The sequence below is a fragment of the Bremia lactucae genome, linkage group LG7, assembly GCF_004359215.1.
Source record: "Bremia lactucae strain SF5 linkage group LG7, whole genome shotgun sequence".
Lineage (NCBI taxonomy): Eukaryota > Oomycota > Peronosporomycetes > Peronosporales > Peronosporaceae > Bremia > Bremia lactucae.
This window is the reverse complement of record NC_090616.1, coordinates 1,815,458-1,839,060: the sequence shown is the minus strand read 5'-3', so window position 1 is coordinate 1,839,060 and position 23,603 is coordinate 1,815,458. Positions and strand designations below refer to the sequence as shown.

The following is a 23,603-nucleotide window of genomic DNA, read 5'->3' as shown; positions in this document are numbered from 1 at the left end:
AGTTTCAACCACTGTATGAAATGATGCCCGAAGACTTTACGTGGGCCGATACAATTGGAGCAGATGCCGTCCTGGGGGACCTTAAAGGAAGAAATCCAAAGAAAGACAAGAGTCGCCAGCACGACGCCATGTCGTACGATGCGTCTTTAGTCTGTTACTTTAACCCGTCCGAATACGCTACGGCCATGAACATGGGACTTTATACGGGCCCGCCCGCTGCGACTCTTGCAAATGGCTCCACTCCAATGATCGAGCCGGTGAATCCCGTAGAAGAAGCCATTTTCGCCAAGCGCCAAATGGCTACGTACGTATATATTTTTTAAGAAAAAAAAAAGATTTATAATTCTAACAAGACGAATGGATAATGGGCAATAGATTGTTGGATACTGTCACGACGGAGACAATGGACGTGATTTTAAAAGTGTTTGTGGGCATCCCAATGAGCTGCGCACAGACCCTTCAAGAGATAATAGGGCTGCTTTTCGACCATGCTATTGCGGAACCTCAGTCAAGGTAATGTATTTGTTGCCTTGGAACGCAAACGATGACCTTATTTTCTCATGTTAATTGTTTATTGGTCTAGCGATTTGTATGCCAAATTGTGCTCCGGGATGGCGGAAGTAACGCCAGAATTTAAAAATGGAGCCAAGACGATAAATTTTCGACGAATACTCTTGACAAAGTGCTATGAATCGCTTCTTGAAGAGCCTGGGAGTCAATCTATGGACGGCCATCCCTTGGCGCACCATTCGTGGCGACGACATTGCATGCTCCAGAACGTGCCCTTTATTGGCGAGCTCTTTCGACGACAATTACTTACGGAAAACATTATGCACGTGAGTGTAGCCATGATGCTTGACGATGAAGTGAAGCCACAAGCAGAGATCATTATGGCTGCGTGCGACTTATTGAGTCGGGTACGGAAAAACTTGATCTTGAAGGTCTCTCCCTTTGCTCATTCTTGTACGATGTCTTGTAGGTTGGAGACTTGCTCGATGGCTCTAGTCCAGCCTCTAGACGAACAATGGATGAATACTTTGCCGTTCTCCTTCGAATTCACGAGCACTGCGAGCTTCCAAATGACGTGAAACAACGAATTATTGAGGTACGATACACCATACTTTGAGAATTTGTACGGACAAGTGACGGTTTTTTTTTTCTGTACGAACAGCTCAAGACTGTACGGACTAGTGGATGGATCAAAAGTCGCCACGATCCTGTCTCGGCGACCAATACGCCATTGGCTTCTCCCGCAAAAGAAGTGGTTATCGAACAATGCAGTGGAAAAGCTGGATTACTGCCTCTGGCGGCAGTAGCAACGCCATTGATTACGACATTTGAAACAACTACCACTCGAATAGAAGACGCCACAGGAGCGTGTAACCAGTAGTAGAGATATCATCACTATGACAAGCGTAGAATGCACGGATATATAATACTATCTGACCTATTTATTTCGAACGATCACTGATTATGGCTTCAAAAAAAAACGTCTCTCAATACCTACGAGCTGAAAAGTTCCCGCACTATCGGTATCTGGAGGTGCAAATTCGTACTTAATTTGGATTCTGGCCATATCTTTTTCGTTGGCAATACCATTTTCCACCTCTTCACGTAGAATAAACTCAGGCACGTGTTCACTCGGAGATAGAATTTCTACGAATCGACACCATCGTCGCAATAAAGCGCGACCTCTGAGTAAGAATGCATCCGTACTTCCCGTAACAAAAGTCATTCCGACCCCAGTAGCCATCTTCATGTACTCTTTCGTTTCGAATAAGAATGCCAAGGTCTGGTACACCTTTCCCATGTCTCTGCATAATTGAAGTAACAATATGGATTCATTTTGTAATCACGAAAAGTGTGTAGCCATACCTTTGGCTCTCAAAGAACAGTTCAAAGCGATCAATTAGTAAGACAGACGTCTCGTTATCAATTACATGCAGCGAACATAGAAAATGCTGTAACTTGACACTATTGTGAAGATACCTACATGTACATGTACAAAAAATGCATAACTTTTATAAAAATAATTCACAAAATGGTATTGAACGAGTGTACTTGATGCGAATGCGGCTCCAGATGCCAGGATCCTCTCCAGTCTGGACGGGACGTTGGCATTTAGAGCACGCGCTTAGCGGCACAATATCTGACACCGTACGCTGCTGAGACGCACCTGCGTCTCCGCATATAATAAGCACTACGTTTCTACCGGCTCGGACCTGCGTGAAGCCAAATTGCAGCAGTAGCGACGTCTGACCCGATGCTTCGGGCCCATGAAGGTATAACACTCCGCTATCAGCCAAATTGCCATCACCATGCGAATTATTAAGCGTTTTATCGTCTTTACCGCGTGAGCCAACACATAAGCTCGATCCGTCTCGATGCGAAAAAAAATCCTCGAGGTGTGGCATGATAGTGAAAGAATGATGGTCAGCAGATATCGAAATGGCTACAGTTGAATCCGCGAGACCGATAGCTTTTGCGATAAAATCCGGATTTATTTCGTTTTTTTCTGCATTAAGTTTAAGAATTCAAAGCCGATATTTCAAGATTTCTTAAAAGACCCAAAGCGCATTAATACACTTTTGAGTTTGTCGGACAAAATTCCAAAGTATAAAGCATCGAGAACCTTTCAATTGTAAAAATAAGAGGAACACATCAACACAAAGAGTGATCAAGTGCTTTGACGAAGCCTTGACGACCTGTTAGCACTAAAGTCAACGTGCGAGATGGATATCTAGTTCTAGCTTTCTAATCAGGTTTATATTCCATTGATTCGATGTAACGGGGTGTATCGTTACATATAATTAACACTTTAAGGTTGTGAATTAATATATTATCTAAAAGGTAGAGAATATTTGGAGAGAATATTACTTTACGTAATGATATTCGGAAAGCTTATCCATTGGTAGATATAGGCCATTATATCTACTTGCTCTGCGGTCCAGTCAGCGCTGGACGCGCGCAAAGAGATAGATAGATAAGACTTTATTACATGTTATCTATTAGTATAAAGTTAAGGTAGTCTTAAAAAGACACAAACAGAAGAGCTTAATTATATTAATCACAGTTTACTTTTCATTTTCCTTAAAGCAAGTGTTTTAAAAAGAGTCTCCCAGTCTCCCTCTGCACGTGCTAGTGTACGTGAAGTGACGTGAGGCACCACTCGCACTGAAGCTGTGCGAAGTGGACTTGTACTGAGGTAGTACAAGTCGGCAGTGCCCCCGTTACACCTGGTAGACTTTGTAGTCCGTCCAAGGATCACAATTCTATCATCTGACATGGACATGTAAGATGACAATGGAAATACGCATCACGTTTCGCTTGATAGACACTCCTTTCTAAGTGACTTAGAAATGAGTGCGGTCGAACGAATGAGTTCGACCGTAGGGAATGATGCCATCTTGGCCGTGCTGTCCGGGTTGGACAGAGAAGCTCTCCATTCAGCCAAATGTCGAAAGCGAGAAATCTCGCTTTTCGAACAATAAGCAATTGCAAAAATATAACTGCTGTCAAAATTTGGGACACAAATCTCAAGAGTGTAGTGCCCCCACGCCCAGTACGGAGAGGTATGAACGTAATTATGGACTAAATGCCAAAACATGCAACGGTCGCGGGTCCGATGTTGTTGCGAAATCACAACAACGAGGCCGACGGCCAAAAAACGTTCGGGGTCAGTAGGGGCGCAACGTACAACTGATCCAGCAACCTCAAGAGAATTTGCAAATTTCTTGACTAATGTTGCTCTAGACACACAATCATTATGTGTCTTTGCACCTGATAAAGGGGTATCCCTCATCACCTTGAAGTTGAAAGTGACAAATGATTTGTCACTTAGAGCCCTAGTGGACTACGGAGCGTCGAATAACTTTATTCGTCGCCAGTCGCTAGAGGGTCGTAAGCTTAATTATTTTAAGCGCGACATCCCTTCAACGAGGATGACGGTGCGTCTAGCGACAGGCGCATCAATAACAGAAACGCGTGGTGAAATTTCACAACACGTTAGAAGATTTACAGTACGTGATGATTTCGTCGTACTGGATTTGGCTGACAAATTTGATGTCATCCTTGGTTTTTACCTTGGCTCAGAAAATATGAGCAAAGAAACAGCTGGCAGCATCGATCCGTAGAGATGCCTGCCATTTTTTTATCCGATGGCCATCCGATGAACGTCTTGGAGTGTCCACAAGCGTGTGGATGTACATCGAATGAGTTCGGTCGCCTCACTTGTAATATGGTCGTTAGTGCGACCACAGTGTGATTACTAATCACCCTGATGAGTCAGCTGCCGGCGAGTGTGCGAATGCACAGGCAGCGCCGAAGGTCCACGACTCGAATAAGTCGAGTGGATTGAGACATGAATATACTCGTAGCGGGCGACATTCAAGGAAGATACAGGTTGTCTAAAATGGACAACACGATGATCCAAGATCGAGGAGAGAGTCGACCGTAGAGGACCCGACTGTGATAGCGCAATCACAGTCGGAACATGTTGAGGAAATAAGTCCCCACATATTTGAGAAGAAATTTCCTCAAATAGTTAAGGCTCAAGTGACAGACTTCAGCATCTTGATCCCTCGGCAGCCTGTGGATAAATCCCAGGAAGAAATCGAGACATTGAATGTCTTGGTTAATGACAGATCAAAAGTAGGCACTTATACTCTTAATCTGTACGCGCCTCCGTAGTTATTTTCGGAGATAAATCAATTACTAACCCTAGAACGCAAGCGGTTCTAGAGAGATCTACATAGTGATAGAATTAAGCAGATTTGCGTACTCGTCACCCAGAACGAATACGTAACAAATATACGATCAGCAGTAACTTTTGCTGAAAACGAACGGGCTTTCAGCAGCTCATCGGTGGACGAAAGTTGAGTGTCCTCGATGTGACTCGGATTGAGAGATATACTACTCTATCCTGCAGTCACTTAAGACAAATCCTTTATATGAGGATTTGATTGAATTCAGGGATGTATTCCCTGAAACAGTTCCATGCGAGTTGCTTAAGGATAAGGCACTTGACATTAAATCGAGCTCAAACAGGGCTCGAAATACTGTGTCATGAAGCAGTGGCCGCTGCCTCGTGAACAAGTACTTGCGATCGTTAAATTCTTTATCGATCAATTTAAAGCGGGCCATGGAAGAGAGTCAACCTCCTCACATAGCTCTCTGACCTTCTGTGTGCGAAAATACACACGAGGATGTCGGATAGTGCTCGCATTCAATAAACTGAATGCTACAACGGTGCCGGCTCAAACGCCGATACCTAGAAAAGACGTAATCATAGATAGTATGTCTAAGAGTTCCATCTTTTCTTTAATGGATCTGATGGATGGATTTTATCAGATCCTTATGCGTGAACGGGACATCCCGTACACAGCACTGAACACTCCTAGTGGGATGCTCTGGAAATGATTAATAATACCACAGGCGCATAGTAGCGCCCCTGCAACAGTCGACAGATACGTAAAAATCTGTTGAGACCTGCGCGAAAATTCGTGCCCGGTTATTTTGACGATGTATTTGTCTCTAGCCGGCCATGGACGGAAAGACGATCGTGGAAGTTCATAAAAACTTACGTTCGTCAGGTTCTTACACTTATGCGAAAGCATAAGTTATATGCAAACCTCAAGAAGTGTATATTTGCTGCAAACGAAATACCACTTCTTGGGTACAACGTCGGAAACACAGCGTGCGCCCTGATCCCAAAAAGACCAAGGCAATAACCGACTGGTCAGTTCCAGTCGTTGACATAGAACTTTAAAAAGTCCTTGGTAGCGGCGTACTTTCACAAGTACTCACGCAATTATGCCGAGATGAACAGTTCATATCTCTCGTCTTCGAAAAAAGACGAGAAATGGTTATGGAACGCTGATTGTCAGCGTTCTTTTGAAGGTATTAAGCAAAGCTTGATGCAATCACCCATCTTGGTGATTGCAGATGACAGATCATTCCATGTGGTCTGTGACGCCAGCGATTTCGCAATCGGCTGTGCGTTGATGCAATACGACATAAACGGCGCGGAGCGCGTCGTCTGCTAGCAATCACGTCAGCTGAACGCAATTACCCAGTGCATGACAAGGACCTCCTTGTTGTAAATTATGCACTGGCTTAATTTAGAGTCTATCTCCTCGGGGATAGACCGTTCATCGTATATACGAACCATGCGTCATTACGTACGGCCATAAACAGCCCACACCTCTCGCAAAGAATAAAGTGGTGGCTATCCTTATTCCCGGAGTATAATTTTCTTTGTGAAATTTAAATCAGGACAAATTTAATGTCGCCGCTGATGTGTTATCACACCGAATCAATTTCGAGCTGGCTGCGCACTCCAACAGTGAAAATAATCCCACTATTGCAATACTCATTTCGATTGTTCCGTCATCAACTTTGACTGATGACATAAAAAAAGCCTACACAAAATATAAAGACCTTTTGCATTGAATGAATCATCTGATGAATCCATCCAATAAATATTTTATGGATTTACCGGCGTTAACATCGATCGTCAACGGATCGATACATATCACGCAACTGCTTACTGTACTACACAGCCGTTGCCGGCGACACTCCACGTGTCGTCGTCCCAACTCACAATGATTTGCGCTTGCGCATCATGTATGAGTGTCACGATGCACCAACAAGTGGGCATCGTATTAAGCCGACTTGCGTCGCTTAATTGGCTTTGGCCTCCAATTTCGCAAAATTAAAGTGAAGTTCTCGTTTAAGACGAACGTCAGCGGCGCCTGCAGTGTCTTAAAGAGGTCATATCGTTTAAGGAGTCAGGCTTGATGAACCCATCGAACCAGCACACTCTTGTTCTCGGGCTCGATTTTTTTGGTTACTAAATCATTTGAACATTCCTCTTCGAGGATAGTGCTTGATCTCGCAGATGCTTTACATAGTAAGGTGGCGACATGATCTGTGAAATGAGGTTAGTCTCATGGAGGGCGTCGCGTGTAGCGATCTAATTCGGCGACCTCGTCACCGAATTAGAGATCCACGTTGCCAAAGATTGGCCTGCAACCTTCCGGATGCGTCTTCCACTAAGCGGTGTGAAGACGTACTTTCGGTAAGCTTTGCATTTTAAAACGGCGACAAGCTTCCTCCTCGTTGAGAACTTATTGCTCTCGTTGCTCATTCAGCGTTTTTTCTTACGTGGTTAGGGTCTAGGATCGGTGTCATGCATCGTAACACAATTAGAGCAAATACGACACCACGTTCTGGATGCCCGACGAAATTAGTCTTTAACCTAAATACGCTGGGCTCGGATTAAGCTCGACCTTTTTTTCATTAGGAGTGTGGCTATCGCAGGCCGTACACTAAGTAACTTAATAAATAACTAGGAGCGGTGGGACAAAGTTGTCGGAAACACAACCATTACGTAATTTTTTTACCCAGACCTCAAACAAAAATGACAACGGTTGTTGACACTCGCTGTCTCCAGTCTGACGGGGGAGGGAAGGGTAAAAGATCTGGAAACGCTTCAGCTGTAACCTATTGACGTAGTGTGGTAATTCGTATAAAATAAGCTAGTATTAAGTAGATAAAAACATAAGAACTTTGTTATATTAATACAAATTTTAAGTAACCCTCTTTAAAGCAAGTGTTTTGAAGAAAATCTTCCTCTGCACGTACTAGTGTACGTGATGTGACGTGAGGCACCACTCGCCTTGAGGCAGTGCGAAGTGGACTTGTACTGAGGTAGTACAAGTCGGCAGTGCCCCCGTTACACCTGGTAGACTTTGTAGTCCGTCCAAGGACCACAATTCTATCATCTAACATGGTTATGTAAGATGACAATGGAAATATGCATCACGTTTCGCGTGATAGCCACTCCTTTTTAAGCGACATAGAAATGAGTGCGGTCGAACGAATGAGTTCGACCGTAGGGAATGATGCCATCTTAGCCATGGTGTCCGGGTTGGACAGAGATGCCCTCCATTCAGCCATCGCCAAGTTTATACAACATGAACTTGACGAGGCGAAGGAGAAGATAGCCTTGCTTAACCTGCAAGTCTCAACAGGCAGAACTGTTAAGGTCGCAGCAGGTACAGACCCCTGTACCTGGGATGACGCACACGCATCGTCCGGAAACCTTTAAAATTGACATCTTAAAGTATAGTGTAGTCGAAGAAGACTCCCTTTTAAGATGGTTTGTCGAGTTGGACGATGCCATAAGGGCTCGTCACATCGTCGACGAGCAAACTCAAGTCGCATTTGCTCAGTCAAAATTGGTGGTCGTGCCAAAACTTAGGCACTAGGCCTCAAGTTGCGCGACCCATATGTCTTGGGTCGCTAGAGCTTTTTAAAGCCCGGCTCAAACAGACGTTTGAATCTCCTAGGGCTAAGTTCAGAGCTCGATTAGAGCTTCTGAAACTCAAGCAAGCAAACGGGAAGTTCACGCTTATGCCCAGCACTTACGACTCTTGGCGAGTTGTATCACTAACAACCCGGTTCATGCACACACGTTGATTACGGTGTTCATGCAAGGTCTTACGGATGGTCCCGTAAGGACCCACCTGTTCTGCTTGGAAATGGTTACGCTTGAAGATGCAATATCCGTTGCGGAGCAGGAGGACTAAGCTTGAGACAGGCTCAAGCTAGTTCATCATCATATCGTCCTCCAAGACGACACGAGCTTGGAGGTCCAGAACCTATGGATCTCTCTTATGTCGAAAGCGAGAAACCTCGCTTTTCGAGCAACAAGCGATTGCAGAAATGCAATCACTACCAAAAGTTAGGACACTACGCTCATGAGTGTAGTGTCCAACGCCCAGCACCGAGTGGTACTGAGCGGAATTATGGAGTAAATGCCAAAAAAGGCAACGGTCACGGGTCCGACGTTGTTGCGAAATCGCAACAGCGAGGCGGACCGCCAAAATACGGTCGGGGTCAGTAGGGTCGCAACGCCCTACTAATCCAGCAACCTCAAGAGATTTTGCAAATCTCTTGACTAAAGTTGCTCCAGACACACAATCATTATGTGTCTCTGCACCTGGTGATGAGGGGTACCTCATCACCTTGAAATTAAAAGTGACAAATGATTTGTCACACAGAGCCCCAGTGGACTGCGGAGCGTCGAATAACTTTATTCGTCGCCAGTCACTAGAGGGTGGTAGGCTCAAATATGTTGAGCGCGACATCCCTCCAATGAGGATGACGATGCGTCTAGTGGGAGAGGAAAGTAACAAGTAGATAGTAACGGTAGCGTAGTGAACACAGTAAAAGTATAACAACAGAATGTATTTCGCACTCACTCGTTAAATTAGCTATTTTTAACAGTACTGAACCGACCGCTTCTGGCGATCCGCCTCGCCGTACTCAGTTGATAAATAGGTTTAATACACGTCAGCAAGCCGAATTTGAAACTACCTCGCTCCTTAAGTCATAGGAGGACTTTTTAATTTTAAAGAGTCACTCAGTTCAGTTCTATAGAATTAGTAAGTCAACAACTCAAAGAGTCGTATAAGCTTATAGAGTCCTTGTTCGAGGAACTCAGTGTTTCTTAGAATTAAGTTGCAACTAATGTCCGAGAGCATTCAGCTTAGTAAAGTCTCATACCTTTTAAATATCACTGCTGAAGTCTTAAGGAGGCACGAACGCCTTAAGATCAAAAGGGTTATTAAACTTCATTTTGTTTTAAAACTGAATATACCGTAATTATACGAATGAAGCTCCCGCCACCAGGTCTATCTGGTTGCTACCACGTGCGTTGCACTGATTAACATGCTATCACATTTAACTTTAGAGATAAATTTACCCCCTTGGGCTGCGCTCTTTGCCATGAGCTGCCGTCAGCTTATCGTGGTATCGAGGATCTTCGGATCCGACATGAGAATCTCCAGATTCAGCATGAGAATCTGACTCGTGACCACAAGAATCTTTTACAGTTTCTTGAAAAAAGTGGTCAGATCCGTCCTCGGAAGAAACCGCGAACTGATGGTATGGGCGGAGCCGACCAACGTAAAACGAAGGATGCATTCGCATCCTACGTGACAATTCTATTGTGTACGCATTGCCCCTGCGATGCAGTACACGGAATGGCCCAATGAACTTCGGTAGAATTTTACTGCTACCCACATTAGTGACTACACACTTAGGTAAGTTTACCGTAGAGAGTAGTGCTAGATCATTCATTTTTAATAATGGACTATTTGCTTTTCCATGTTTGTCTGCGTTCCGTTTCTTACGGTCCACTGCGTTAGAAATGAAATCCTGTACGAAACGGATTACTGCTTCTCGAGCCAGCAGAAATTCCTCTGCTGACTCATTTGTTTTGTCTTTTTCAGTGCGCTTTCTGCGCACTGCCATGAGAGCTTTCATATCTTCGATCTCGATTGCTTCGACATCGACATCATTCGCGTCGTTGGTAACTTCGACGCGTGAGGAGGATGAGCCAAAAAATGGTTTTACTCATGCAAGTCCACCCCCCCTTTTAAAACTAGAGAATCCCGTTCATTGGGTGGGTATGCGTGGGTAACGAAAGCCATTCACGAAGTGCAGTGTATGCTTTGCAGACGCATGCACCGAACTGTTGATGGCAATTTCGACCATACTGACAAGGAAACTGAAGCCACCCTTAAGTTCAGAGTTATCGAACAAATGGGTAGCATAATTCCTGAGGTCACGAAAATTCGGACCTCAACCTTGCTGGTTTATAGCTCTCGAGTACGAGACTATGACAATGTGATGACCCTTCTTGTGAATTCGAGTGCATCACAAATTTTGTGAAACTCGTTGCTCTCATACAGAACCCGGCGATGTCCGAGTTGCTGTGCCAGGACGACAAGCGAGAAGGGGGGAACGCTCATTAAGCGAACGGCGCTCTCGTAAAATCCGAGGCGAATTCAACTTGAACTCGCCCATACTTTTTTGTATTCCTTCTGTAGAGAGAAGTTAATGGTGCTACGTATAGAGAGTCCGTATGACCTCATTCTGGGCGTGCCATGGACGGCAAAACACGAACCATGGACAGACTGGCATACTCGCGAAATTTATAACTCTACGCAGGACACCGGAAAGGATGCGCTCCAGCGAGAGGCTTATGCAACTATTGCCGTGTCTAAAATAGTTGAGGATGCGTTGGTGGGATGTCAAATGTCACCAAGTACTACCCAGCTCGGAAAGACTGGTGTAGTGAATAGGCAATGACAAGTAGTCATGCGCCCAATAATTCTGCACAAAGCCGAGAGCATGTAGGAGTAGGTAGCGAGCTGACAAGAAGCCAAGCGTCGCAAGAAACGGCACAAAGCCAGAGCCTATTGCGGTTGGAAATGGTGCGTTAGCCGTTTGAGACACGGCACCTACTTCCAGGTCAAAAGTCATGGCGACCGGAAAACGAGTGTTCGACAAATAAGGACGACTAAAGGCACGTCAAATAAGGTACCTTTGGATCAGTCCCGGTCTAAGAGGACGAGCCTTCGGACGAGATGTTCAAGGCCGGCAAAGACAAAATGGCGGAGGTATCCTCAGTTGAGTGATCCAGCACGTCTTTGGAACTGCCGAGGAGATAGTAACCCTCCCGGAGATGTTGCGGGATATGCTCTTGTCCGAACTTAAGGAGGAGTCCGTCTTTAAGACTCAGGATAAGCTCATGCTCGGATCGAGACTCTCAACAGTTCAGTTGAGACGCTCTCCGCCCGGACGTATCAGCCAAGGTTCATGTGGATGATCCCACCCAAGTTCGATGGATCTGCAGCGCCCACGATTGCACACTGGCTGTTAGCCGTAGAGTGCGGCGCAGCTCATTGAAGACGAAACCCGGATGATGTCGTGCACCATGTCGCATTTATGAGGCAAAGGCTCGACATCCCGCTCCTACTGCGCACTGCATTTTCCCAATCCTCCGTGGTAGATACAGAACTAATGCGCCTTGCACGCTGGTTCTTGTCAACTCCCTTCGGGTAGGGAATCCTCTTGCTGGACGTCTTAGCATCAGCAGGGACTCTGGCATAGCAGCGAGCAATCGTTTGGCCTCGCAAGCCGCAATTTTAGCCAACGAAGTATGCACGTCTGCATTGCCAAACACCATAGGAATGACATCCAGCGCTTCGGCCGACGGCTTATACCAAGCTGCCGCCGAGGAATTGTTGAAGGACTGCTCCTCAACTTAGGCAAATTGCATTGCCTCTTCCATCGTCGATCGCACCTTTCTAAGAAGACCTCTCATAATGGGCTCCATTTATGAACGTGGGCTGTCGCGATTGACCATGCGCAGACCATTCATGAACGTTAGCACCATATTGTGTTCCGGTGTTGGACTTACAGCAATGGATGCCGACAGCGGGCGCATCTCCTGTACATATTATTACAAGGATCGGTTTACCTGTCGTGCTCCAAAGAAGCGCGCCTAAAACATTAACTCGTTGGTCAGCGACTGATGCATGGCGCGAATCTTTGTTTAGAGATCGCTCATTAAGAGAACGCTTCAAGCGCTGAGTAAGGATTATCCACAAGCGAATACTTTAAGGCAGAAGCCGCATTAATTCCAATGCGATCGGTGTCCGAGTTTTGCTAAACGCTAATAATATACGTACAAATGTAGTGTTTTGGTCTCTAAGAATAAATTCTATTCACTTCTATTGGACCACTTACTTTATTGGCCAATAAGGGCCTAATTTATTCGCTTAGCCTTTTGCGCAAACTGCGTGAACACTCAGTGTTTTCATTTGTCCTCTTAAGTCGTATCGAAATGCTTCCCTAGTGGAAAAAAGGCGCTTGGACCGAGACAGGCCGCGGTGTCAGCATCCTCGTCAGGATGTCCAGCTCACCATCTAAACGAGGTCGTTGACGGTTTAACGTCACAAGACGGTATTGTATACTGTTAAGGTGGCTCATACTTTGAGCGGGCGTCTCACGCAGAAGTAGCATCTTCGGGCGAAAATCAACGAAAGCTTCCACTAATATCACGGCACCCTCCTGCACTGCTCAGCGAGCAAGCTAACTTTCAATTCCGCGTATATACATTTCTGAAGCGACGTCACTAGAAGGGCCAATACCAGTATCTGGTGAAGTGGCGTGGGTGTCCGTCAACGAAATTCTCTTGGGAGTGCGAGCTACCCTTTCTGCAAGATAGCCCTCACACTGTTTGCTTTTTGGGCGTCGCGCTCGAAGTCAGCTTGCATCAAGCAACACTTCCTACAAATAGGTGTTGAATTGATTGATCCTCGAATGTAGTATGGCTTGCGTCTGCAATTGCGGCTGCACTGGTAGCCAAAGCACTAGGGCTTACTAGTACTGCCTACCGCAGCATGTCAATAAACTTTGGATGCGGTCATTTGCTATCCAAGCACACACGCCTCAAACTGCTCCAACTGAGTAATATGTTTCTCAAGAGGACTAACAAGAGCCTGGTCAGGACTTGTTCACCAATTCCCTGCGCCATGTACTCAGCCAAATCCCGATGATAATCGAAGAGATGGGGGAAATGAGCCACTTCTTAGATAACAAGCACATGGAGACGGCTTACCGCTTCCGTAATAACGACACTTGTTCTAAGGTAAAGTTCGTTGTGTGAGGTCACTTTAGGCGCCCACTAACTACCTCAGTGCACGTGAGAGAAGACGGCCAAACCGCTTCGTTGATGTGCGTGGTGGTGTGGGCTTGTAGTGCGAGGCAGCTTTCGAAGCGCCCGCCTTCACTTGGCAGCACTTGAAATCCATCTCAAGAGCCGCATCTTTGAGCGTCTCAGTGAGAATGAGCCTCAGTATTGATTAGTTTTATGACAAAACTCAGATTTTATTAAATGATATTAAATACTTTTTACCCAATCAATAGATGCCATTTGTGTAGATGTGCATCTCTAACTTCTGCTGGCGGGCGATGCTAAACGTCATCCTTTTCCATGTCATTGTATCGCATACACAAGGGTGGGTCACTATGTAAACCCTACCCGAACATCAGGCCGTATTACTTCTTATTAAGTAATTGGCCTGTACTTAACGGGCGTGTAACATAGAAGGCAGCTTCTCCGTGACACCTCTTGTCACGTATTCTTGTCTTTCATTTTTTATTTCGAGTATAACGGGGCACTGCCGACTTGTACTGCTTCAGTACAAGTCCACTTCGCAATACTTCAGTGCGGGTGGTGCCTCACGTCACTTCACGTACACAAGTACGTGCAGAGGAAGACTCTATTTAAAACACTTGCTTTAAAGAGCGTTAATTAAAAATTGCATTTAATATAATTAAGATCTTCTGTTTCTATCTATTTAATACGAACTTAATTATAAACTAATACAGAACAAGAAATAAAGTCATATCTGTCTCTCTCTTCGCGCGCGTCCAGCGCTGATTGATACGCGGAGAAAGTAGATATAATGGCAGATATCTACCAATGCAAGCTTTCCGAATATTCCTACGTAAATTAGTTCAGTCCAAATATTATTTATCTTTTAGATAATATATTAAATAGCAACCTTTAAGTGTTAATTTCATGCAACGATACACCTCGTTACATCACCCTTCCCTTAAACGATAATCACTCTGACTGTCATTGAATAGAGTGGTCACTATAAGACACTTAATTGAAAGCGATATTGATTGGTTAAAACCATCATTTTAATTCTATCGCATGGTTAACAAGTCTATGCGGTACGCAAATAGTGCGGCGCCGTCGGCTGTGGTATATGCAGCCGCGGGCGACGCATTATTGTCTCTTGCGGCAGACAATTTGTCTGCCGTAGTATTCTCTGCTTCCGCAATACTAGATGTTGCTGGTGCACGTGGTGAGCCACCACGTGAGTGCGACTCCTCTTTAAAGGTCGACTATGAATGCGAGTCGGACGAAATAGCCGACTCGGGTTGAGCAGAACAGTCGCGGTCATCGTCAGGCGGCTGACTATGAGCCATCGAATGAGGAGGCTCAATCGGATAGACGTGCTAATAGCATTCGCTATAGCATGTTTGGTACCGACGATGAGGATGATTTTTCATCGCCAGCTCCGTCTCCCGTGCCACCACCCGCACTTATTTCTGTGCGTGGCAAATTACGATGGCGTAAGCCATCATAATAAAAGTTCTTGTGGTACCCCTGATTCAGTGAGTATCACTCATGGAAGTGTAGACGATAAAATGTCTCGTCTTGCCTCTAAGAAAAAGCTGTGGCTTTTGCCCGAACGGCTAATTAATAGCTTGTCTGGAGAGACTATTCCTCACAATAAATATCGTATATATATATATTGCGGCAAAGCTACATGGCCTTGATTATAGCGCGAAGAATTTTCGCGCTGAGGAAGATTTTTATCTCGATGCTTTTCTTAAGCATCGTTGGTACAGTGGCAACAACAAGCGAGACAAAATCTCGCTGATGCAAGCCTGAAGCGCGTTTATTCGCAATGTCAAAGACATTGGACGCGAAGCATGGCTTCAAGACTTAACGCGATTCGCGTTAAGTTTGAGATACGAACTCCAACCGGTGCAAGGTATAAATTGCATCGGTTGTCACATGAGGCAGGACTTCCATGCCTCACGTGGGGTGATCCCTGCCGTGTTGTATTGACAACACGAAACAAGTAAACGGGGATGTCTATTCCCTTTCTTTGCCCTGGGGAAGAGCTCACATATCTATCAAGGTGTGCGATGCGATTGACGTTTAGCAATGGATTTACAAGCGCTAGGGGCGCGTGTTTTGCGATGGACCTTCTGATCCATCGGATGGGTCTCGTTGTACTAACGGAAGAGGCCCTCAACGTCAACAACCTTCTGGAAACGAAGCTTCAGCTGTCATGCGAATATAGATAGTCGCACCGGCGAACCAGGTAACTCGTTCGCTGCCCCTTCACATCACGGTGGTTTAGAATTCGTTCCACAAGGAACCGTGGGCCAGAGTGGAAATCCACCAATGGTCGTGGTGGAGGTGGAAAAATAAGATCCGAACCGTGTGTCGGATCTAGAGTCGAAGATCGACAAACTAGACTGTACCTCCGTGTATTGATGGAGGGTCTTGAACACGAGTGCGGTAAGCGTCACTCTTGGAGCAGACGGTGCAGGTTCACTATATCGAACGGTTAAAAAATGTTTGAAGAGTGCGTATTCAATGTTAAAGTCCGAACGAAAATTCCAACACAACATGTCATATAGTCTTTTTTGTCTTTCTCTTTTCGCGCGTCCAGCACTAACTGGACCGCGGAAAAAGAATATGTAATGGTCGATATCTACCAATGAATAAGCTTTTAGAATATTACCATGTAAAGTTATATTCTCCAATTATTATCTACCTTTTAGATAATATGTTAATAAACAACCTTTTAGTGTTGATTTCATGTAACGAGACACCCCTTCACACATGCACCGTAAAACCTCGCTCCAATTCGGATACGATTGGACGTAACCTCGAAGTATCTCTTCGAGGGCGCGATTTACGCGTTCCGTCTGACAATCTGTCTCCTGATGATCAGAAGTTGACATAGTCAGCCGTGTTCCGAGAGATCGTGACACGATTGCCAAATCTCCGCCGTAAACCGTGAATCTCTGTGGAAGACGAGCTCACCGGGTAAACCATGGAGTTTAAATACCGTGTTGATAAAGACACGGGCACAGACCGGAGCCGTGATCGACTCTGTTACTGCAGCAAGATGTACCATCTTGCTGAATCTCTCTACAAAAACAAGAATTCCATTGTTTTTGTGGTCGTCTTCGGGGAATCCGAAGATGAAGTCCATAGATACAGACTGGTAACATTCTGTTGGAAGTGGTAGAGGTTGGAGAGGTGCACGAGATGAAGGGCTAGGCCTCACCCGTTGACATACCTCGCAAGCACGAATGCACTTGCGCACGAACTGATACTGGCGGGGACAGTAAAAGTCACGACTTACTGTGAGATACGTTTTCTCACGTCCACGATGCCTACGTGTTGGTGCATCGTGACACTCATACATGATGCGCAGGCGCAAATCATTGTGATTTGGGACGACGACAGGTGGAGTGTCGCCGGCAACGGCTGTGTAGTAAAAAGCCGTTGCATGTTGTGTATCGATCGGATGACGATCGATATTAAGCCGGCAAATCTTTAAAAGATTAATCGGATAGATTCATCAGATGATCCAATAAACGCAGAAGGTCTTTATCTTCTGTGTAGGCTTTCTTCATAACATCAAACACAGTTGATTACGAAACACTTGTAATGAGTGTAGCAACAAAGGTATTATCTTCACTGTTAAAGTGCGCAGCCAGCTCGAAATCGGGTCGGCGTGATAATGCATCAGCGACGACATTAAGTCGTCGTGGTTTATACTCCACGGAGAAATTACACTCCGCGAAGAAGGATAGCCACCTTGCCATTCTTTCAAGAGGTACGGGCTATTTATAGCCGTGCGTGATGATGCATGGTCCGTATATACGATGAACGGTCTATCTCCGAAGAGATAGACCTGTTAATTTCATGTAACGATACACCCCGTTTCGTACTAGCGACGAATTTACTATAATATCAGTATACATTCATGACTCTTTGGAATTCCTTCCGTAAAAGCCCTCCCAATAATATGTTTATAAAACAAATTTTATGAACGACTCCTCCAGCCTCTGCTGTCGAAACGTGTATCAATTGTGAGGAACAATAAAGCGTATAAATTTTACTTCAGGTATGCACCCCACGGACTACACATAAAAAGGAAATAATATATGCGACGTCTCATGACAGCTAGCTTTATAACAACCCTTTCACGCTAAGACGTGAAGGGGGAACCGATGCAAAAGATGAGGTATTGATGCGGAAGCTACAATGATGCTAAAATGCATGGAGTGGACTTAACGAAATGCTAGCATGCACTTGGAGTCGACTCGGGCATGAAGCAATGCCGCTTTGAGTCCTGCTCAATTATGATATCTAGAATTACGCACTACTTCTTAGTTTGTTATAATTTTATGAGAATGAAAAGGTGCGACTGCTACTGCATATTGAACAAGGTTCCTGGATCCAGGCGCAATAACTTTCGGCTATGAATGCATAAAAAAGCAGCAATACAAAAATGTGTGCACCATTATAGTAGATGAACCACAAAGAATGCCTGTAATACGCTGTTTCTGCTCTAAAGGCGTCGGATAGGCCTTCCCACTTCTTGCGTGTCGTATAAAGTGCCAGCGCCCGCCTTGTTCCAATACTTTTTCTTAACTTTTATTCTTAAAACGTTACTCGGATTTAAAAATAGGTCTCATAATAAAAGTAACTGGATATATCTGCGTGATTTTAATCGGAGGCGTTTTGCGCATGAGGCCCCTGTGATATGAAAGAAAACCCTCATTTCTGGGGACGACTTGATGTTAGTTCAGAATTCGGTCCGTTTCTGGCGGCAAGCGTTTTCTTAAGTGATCTCAACGGTAAATATGAAAGCTCCGTAGCAACTCTCAATTCCTACTAGTGTTGAATTACGCAACTGGCGTCAGACACTGCTTGCAGCTTGGCGCAACACAATTCGACTAGCATGTTGTAGATCGAGGTTTTAAAGAAGCCGGTGTTTTTGCATTTGTAGTCCGATCGTTTGGCCGAAAGAAGCAGACCAAAGAAGTCTAATTTTTGTACTACCGACATCGAAATTCGAATGGTTCGACGACGGAAGAACAGTTAATCTAATGACGCTTGTTTTGTGAGCACCCCCCCCTTAAGGAATAAATCTATATTTATATATTGTTTACTTTGTTGTGCGATCGCTGCTCTTTCTTTAAGCCTCCCTCCCCCCAGTCCTGCGGGCAGATGTGACAGTTCAGTTGTATCAATATGTTCGCATCCTTGTAACAGCTTTTCTCTTACTTTTATTATTCCCTTCCCGTTCTTATACCGCAATCAATTTACACGTCGTAAAGCCTAGGACCTTCGCAAGCACGGCAGGGCCTACCCTTACCATTAAACGACGGACCACGCGTTGGTGTCAGCGCGACGGACGCGCGACCGCCACCACAATCGAATCCTCGTAGACTAGAGAGCGCTCTGTCTTGTCGACTATCTCTATGAGTGGGCTCATCATTGGCATTGTCGTAGGAATTGTTGTGCTATGTGTCATTGGCTACATTGTCTACATTAATACCAAGTCCCAACATCGAAACCATGAAAAGAGCTTTATGCATGACTTTTTACCGTCGAAAGTGACAACGTCTGAGCCGACGTATGTCTCGGAAATGAATGTGCAAGACACGCCGTCCGAGTACGACTTTACAACGCTTAACGCCCAGTCTACCAAGGTCACGTCCGACCCGCTAGCGTCATCGATTGCGATGCTTCATGCCTTGCCGAGTACCTCGCCTTCCGTCGAACCGAAACGATACAATTTCGATCCAGCGCAATCGACGGTTAATGGCGCGGCCCCATCGACGTCCCCTTTTAATAAGAGACTTTCCATCGATGCTTCGCGGCCGAGTCATAGTAACTTTGATGCCCACTCGATGGAGTTTAATGCCGCACCTGGGAGCTACGCCGAGTCCTATACCGAATCGTACGCCGGTTCATTTGTTGGTTCGATCGCGGAATCGTATGCCAATTCGTTCTCAGGCACGTACGATAAACAGGGCGTGCTGAATTCGTTTGATCTAAGTGTCGATGACTTGGAGCGCGACACCGTAGGCACGACCGTCTCCGAGGCGTTGGATCGACAGACCGAAGCGCCAATAGGCGACCAGGAGCAATCGCATTGGATGGACGACATGCGGGGAACCAATGACAGCTACGCAATGCTCGAGTCCGGGTCGTTTGATCGGACGTCGGCGCTCTCGCGCTTTTCGACGGACTCGGACTTAAATGGTCGTCCGACAACTTAAGAGGACTAGGAGGAATGTATCTATAAGTAAAGTGTGTTTCAAACAGTGTGGTCAGACGACTTGAAAAATATTTGGATAAATTGACACGGGAATGAATGTATGAGCACGAGTAGACTTAGAAAATGTAGCCAAGAGTAGACCATGGAATGTATTGCTTGTAAGAATTTTATCGGCGGGATGGATTGCCACGCTTTGGTTGCGGGAAATGAAGTGGCACTGACAGCACGGCGCGTAGAGTCGGTTTCTTGGATGCTAAAGAGCCCGCGCCTGCGTACACACCCGCGTCGGTTTTGAGCTTTTCAACGAGACAGCCAAGTTGACGCGCATACGCTTGGATATGCACGGGCGATCGTTTGAGATCGTTCCCAACTTCGGCAAGGTCCAATGCAAAGCCATTGACCGTTAGTGCGACGACAAGAAGGTGGAGACTGAGCTTGTCCTTCATCATTTTGGACTGAAGATACGTTGGGTAGCCATTATTGTCCTCACTCATGTCGGTAAATAGCTTAAAGAAATGACGCACAATACTTAGTGGTATTCCCTTTTCCTCACTAAAAACCTCAGCTGTCTTGCGCAGTGGAAATCGCGAACTGTAAAAATCAATCATATAGGCCAAGTACACGACCAGGCACATCGTGTTGACATCATAGGGCGTAGGCATAGACAGCATTAGTCGCGTAGGTAGCGACGCTAGATTCAAGCTTGCGGCATACTCGGCCACACTCGTGGTCTGTAGCGCCTCGACCACCTCTTCCGCCATGATAGTCAGGGAATCCATGACATCATCCGTAAGAACTGTTAAAACACATAAAAATCCTTTTGAAGTAAATATATACGTCGTCACAGGAATGACAGCAAAAACACAAAAAAAATCGTACACTTTGAAAGGTCGTAGACGCGATCGGGCGTTGGCGCGTCAATATCACACGGCGGGAGGAGAGCGTTGCGCGTGGCAGCAAGAGCGGCGCCCTCTTTGGTGTAACTTCTATCTTGGGCCTGTTTTTCCGCAAGCTTTTGCTTGGCAGCTGCCATTTTGGTCTGTAACGTTTGGGATATCGAAGCCGCACCACTGATATTTTTCAAATTGAGCATGTTCTCTTCACGATTCTTTTGCATGCGTTTGCTCTTTTTGCTACCAAACGCTTCAATTAGATCGCGTCGCTTTTCTATTGCGGTTTTATCACTGCCACGATTGTCGTCGATTTCTTCCGACATGTTTTTAATCGCCTGTTGCATGACGTAAATCTGGTCAACGTTGCATAATCGGACCTCTCGAGTCTTCTTGTCGTAGATGCCAACGGCATAGCTAGCAAAATCGTGACTTGATCCTAAATAACCAAAGTTGGCTCCTTGATACGCCACTTTTTCGGAACTTGCGACCACGAGACGTTGCTTCTTGGCCGGATTCTCAAATACTTCAAACGCTAAATCGTTCCGATCCTTTGGCGGTGGTGGACCATTGCGAAATGTTGCTACGATTTGGATACGAAACGGCCCATTACACAACATGCGAGGGCTTTCAATGCATTACATACAATGCTCACCTACGATCGGGGCCGTGCGGTCAAATGTTTCTTGATGCTTCAGATGTACTCGTACGCGCTTGCTCATGCTGGAATTGCTGGTGCGGAATGACTTGATGTTGATTGGCTGGAATTACCTTTGACCCATACCTATTTCGATTGGTTGAAAAGAAGGATTCCGACTTTTTCAATTAAGCCAATCCCGTATCGATAAAGCGATACGGGATGAGTTCGGACCCCACCACCGCGAATGGCGGCATGACGACGTGTTTAAATCTATTGCGGCGCATGCCACCACGACAGGTGGAGACAGACGTGTATAACCTCACGCGCGTGATTCCTTCTCTAGCAGAGGATTTGTATCAGCGTGTAGATCATCCGCTTCAGGTGGCCGTGGATCCTGCAAACGGCCGCAAGTATTTGCTCTGCGATTATAATCGCGACGGCGATCTGTACCGGTCTCCATGGACAAATCAGTACAATCCTTCGTCAAAAACGAGTGGCGAAGCGTTTTATCCATCCGAGACCCTACGCGAGCTTGAGATACAAGCGAACGAGATCTTTGACTCGTACCGGGAATTGTACTATCAAGGGGGCCTCTCGTCGGTCTATATGTGGGACTTGGAGTCTGGATTTGCGGCGTGTTTTCTTGTTAAAAAAGATGTAGAGAATCAACGTTTTGTAGAAAAAGGAGAATGGAATTCGATTCATGTAATTGAAGTGCAGGAAAGTAGCACGGACGTGCTGGAGAAGGGCAGTAAGAAGGCGACGTACCGCCTTACGACGTCCGTATTACTCTTAATGAAGGTCAATCGTCCGGAATTGGGCGACTTGACACTTGATGGTACGCTCACGAGGCAGGCAGAGCGGACAATGGAGTTTGAAGACCAGTTTACTCATGTGTCGAATATGGGGCACATGGTCGAGGACATGGAGATTGACATGCGCTCGAGTCTGGATGGATTGTATATCTCCAAGACGCGGGAAGTGATTAATGGGATGCGTAAATTACAGCAAACACCGGCACTGGCCAATCCATTTGTTGGTGAATTGACGGGCGCTGTGCTCAAGCACGGACAGAAGAAACACGAGGAATAAATGAAGTTTTTGTTTTTTCATTTTGTTTAGGAAATTGGGCCGTATTAATTCAGTACTTAATCAAGTGTTGTAGTAAAGAAACTTATGTGTAGGCAATTAAGTAACTCCTCTTTCATGAGAATATTCGGTTTATTTACCGTAATGGTGTACAAAATTTTAGGACTTTTTTAAGCCACGCGAGTCTTCTGTCGCTGACCGGGGCGGTATATTGTTCATGAAATTACAATATACCGCCCCGGTTAGCGACAGAAGACTCGCGTGCGCTTAGAAAAGTCCTAAAATTTTGTTAAACACAAAAAAATAAAAACACTTAAAGGTGGTAGAGAATATTAGGTTACATAGTAAAATTTGGAAAGCTTATCCATTGGTAGATATAGACCATTATATCTTGTGCAGTGGTACAGCATCGACTTGGAGTGCGGAAGGTTGATGGATCAATCCTTGCAGGGAGGAACACGGATGCGCCTGCCGATGCGTCGAGGACTATTGTATTATACGTCCGACGTGATCCGAAGTCTAAACACCCAATATTTACCTTGTGAGTCAGAGAGTGTGGCGAGGGTCAAGGTCGACTTTGTAACGGGGTGTATCGTTACATGAATTTAACACTTAAGGGTTGTTAGTTAATATATTATCTAAAAGGTAGGTTTTTAGCGCTTAGTAAAACTCGGTCTCCGACCATATAATAATTAATACAGCTTCTGCCTTTGGCTCTGCTTGTCCTTTTTGTTTGTCTTGGCTATCAGCCATCGTATCCATTAAGTGCCTTAAGACACTAAATTGCGTCGCGAGAAACTCGCTTAATTGTTTCCGAACGGTAACAGGGCTGATAACAGCAGGCCTATCGGCTTATTCTGCCCCACCAAGCCCTGAACCACACGGTGGTATCGATAATGGAACGCGTGGGTGGGTAAGACCGTTGACATAGAAAAATGTATAGTCTGTTGAGGCATGAACAGCGTTATTTAATGTAAACTTCACCACTGAGAGCATTGAGCGCCATATTTAGGCGTCTGAGCACACACGCTGCGTAAAACGTCTTCAATGACGCGATTGACACGTTCAGTTTGACCATCGGTCAGCGGATGGTCCGCAGTGGACATATCCAATCTGGTGCTAAGCACTCGGGAAATTGATTTTCAGAATTTATCCGTGAAACGGGGGTCCCGATCAGCGACAATTGCCACTGGCAAACCATGTTGTCGAAACACGCGATCAATAAAC

General features: G+C 45.5%; 5 protein-coding genes across 5 annotated transcripts in view; 3 read left to right on the top strand and 2 right to left on the bottom strand.

The window, feature by feature from the left end:
• The window catches only part of CCR75_007589 (uncharacterized protein), a 4,325-nt gene extending 2,356 nt beyond the window's left edge, over positions 1-1,969 (top strand). Inside the window, exons 5-9 of the mRNA XM_067965647.1 lie at positions 3-304; positions 376-513; positions 584-917; positions 980-1,105; positions 1,172-1,969. Of these exons, the coding sequence (XP_067817600.1) occupies positions 3-304; positions 376-513; positions 584-917; positions 980-1,105; positions 1,172-1,390 (1,119 nt within the window). The 3' untranslated portion in view covers positions 1,391-1,969. The remainder of the gene's footprint in view (positions 1-2; positions 305-375; positions 514-583; positions 918-979; positions 1,106-1,171) is intronic.
• Positions 1,153-2,414, bottom strand: CCR75_007588 (uncharacterized protein; the record flags this gene model as incomplete). The annotated part of the gene is made up of 3 exons (XM_067965646.1): positions 1,153-1,814; positions 1,876-1,989; positions 2,062-2,414. The coding sequence occupies 3 exons, from the start codon at positions 2,412-2,414 to the stop codon at positions 1,472-1,474; spliced, it is 810 nt and encodes a 269-aa protein (XP_067817601.1). The 3' UTR covers positions 1,153-1,471.
• A 16,033-nt stretch (positions 2,415-18,447) lies between these two features.
• Positions 18,448-21,369, bottom strand: CCR75_007586 (uncharacterized protein; the record flags this gene model as incomplete). Its single annotated transcript, XM_067965644.1, has 3 exons — positions 18,448-20,553; positions 20,637-21,230; positions 21,303-21,369. 3 exons carry the CDS (start codon positions 21,367-21,369, stop codon positions 19,925-19,927), a joined length of 1,290 nt encoding a protein of 429 aa, XP_067817597.1. The 3' UTR covers positions 18,448-19,924.
• CCR75_007587 (uncharacterized protein) lies at positions 18,955-19,758 on the top strand (the record flags this gene model as incomplete). Its single annotated transcript, XM_067965645.1, has 1 exon — positions 18,955-19,758. The coding sequence occupies one exon, from the start codon at positions 18,955-18,957 to the stop codon at positions 19,756-19,758; it is 804 nt and encodes a 267-aa protein (XP_067817596.1).
• Positions 21,295-22,379, top strand: CCR75_007585 (uncharacterized protein; the record flags this gene model as incomplete). The annotated part of the gene is made up of 2 exons (XM_067965643.1): positions 21,295-21,382; positions 21,478-22,379. 2 exons carry the CDS (start codon positions 21,295-21,297, stop codon positions 22,377-22,379), a joined length of 990 nt encoding a protein of 329 aa, XP_067817598.1.
• Between the last annotated feature and the right edge of the window lie 1,224 nt (positions 22,380-23,603).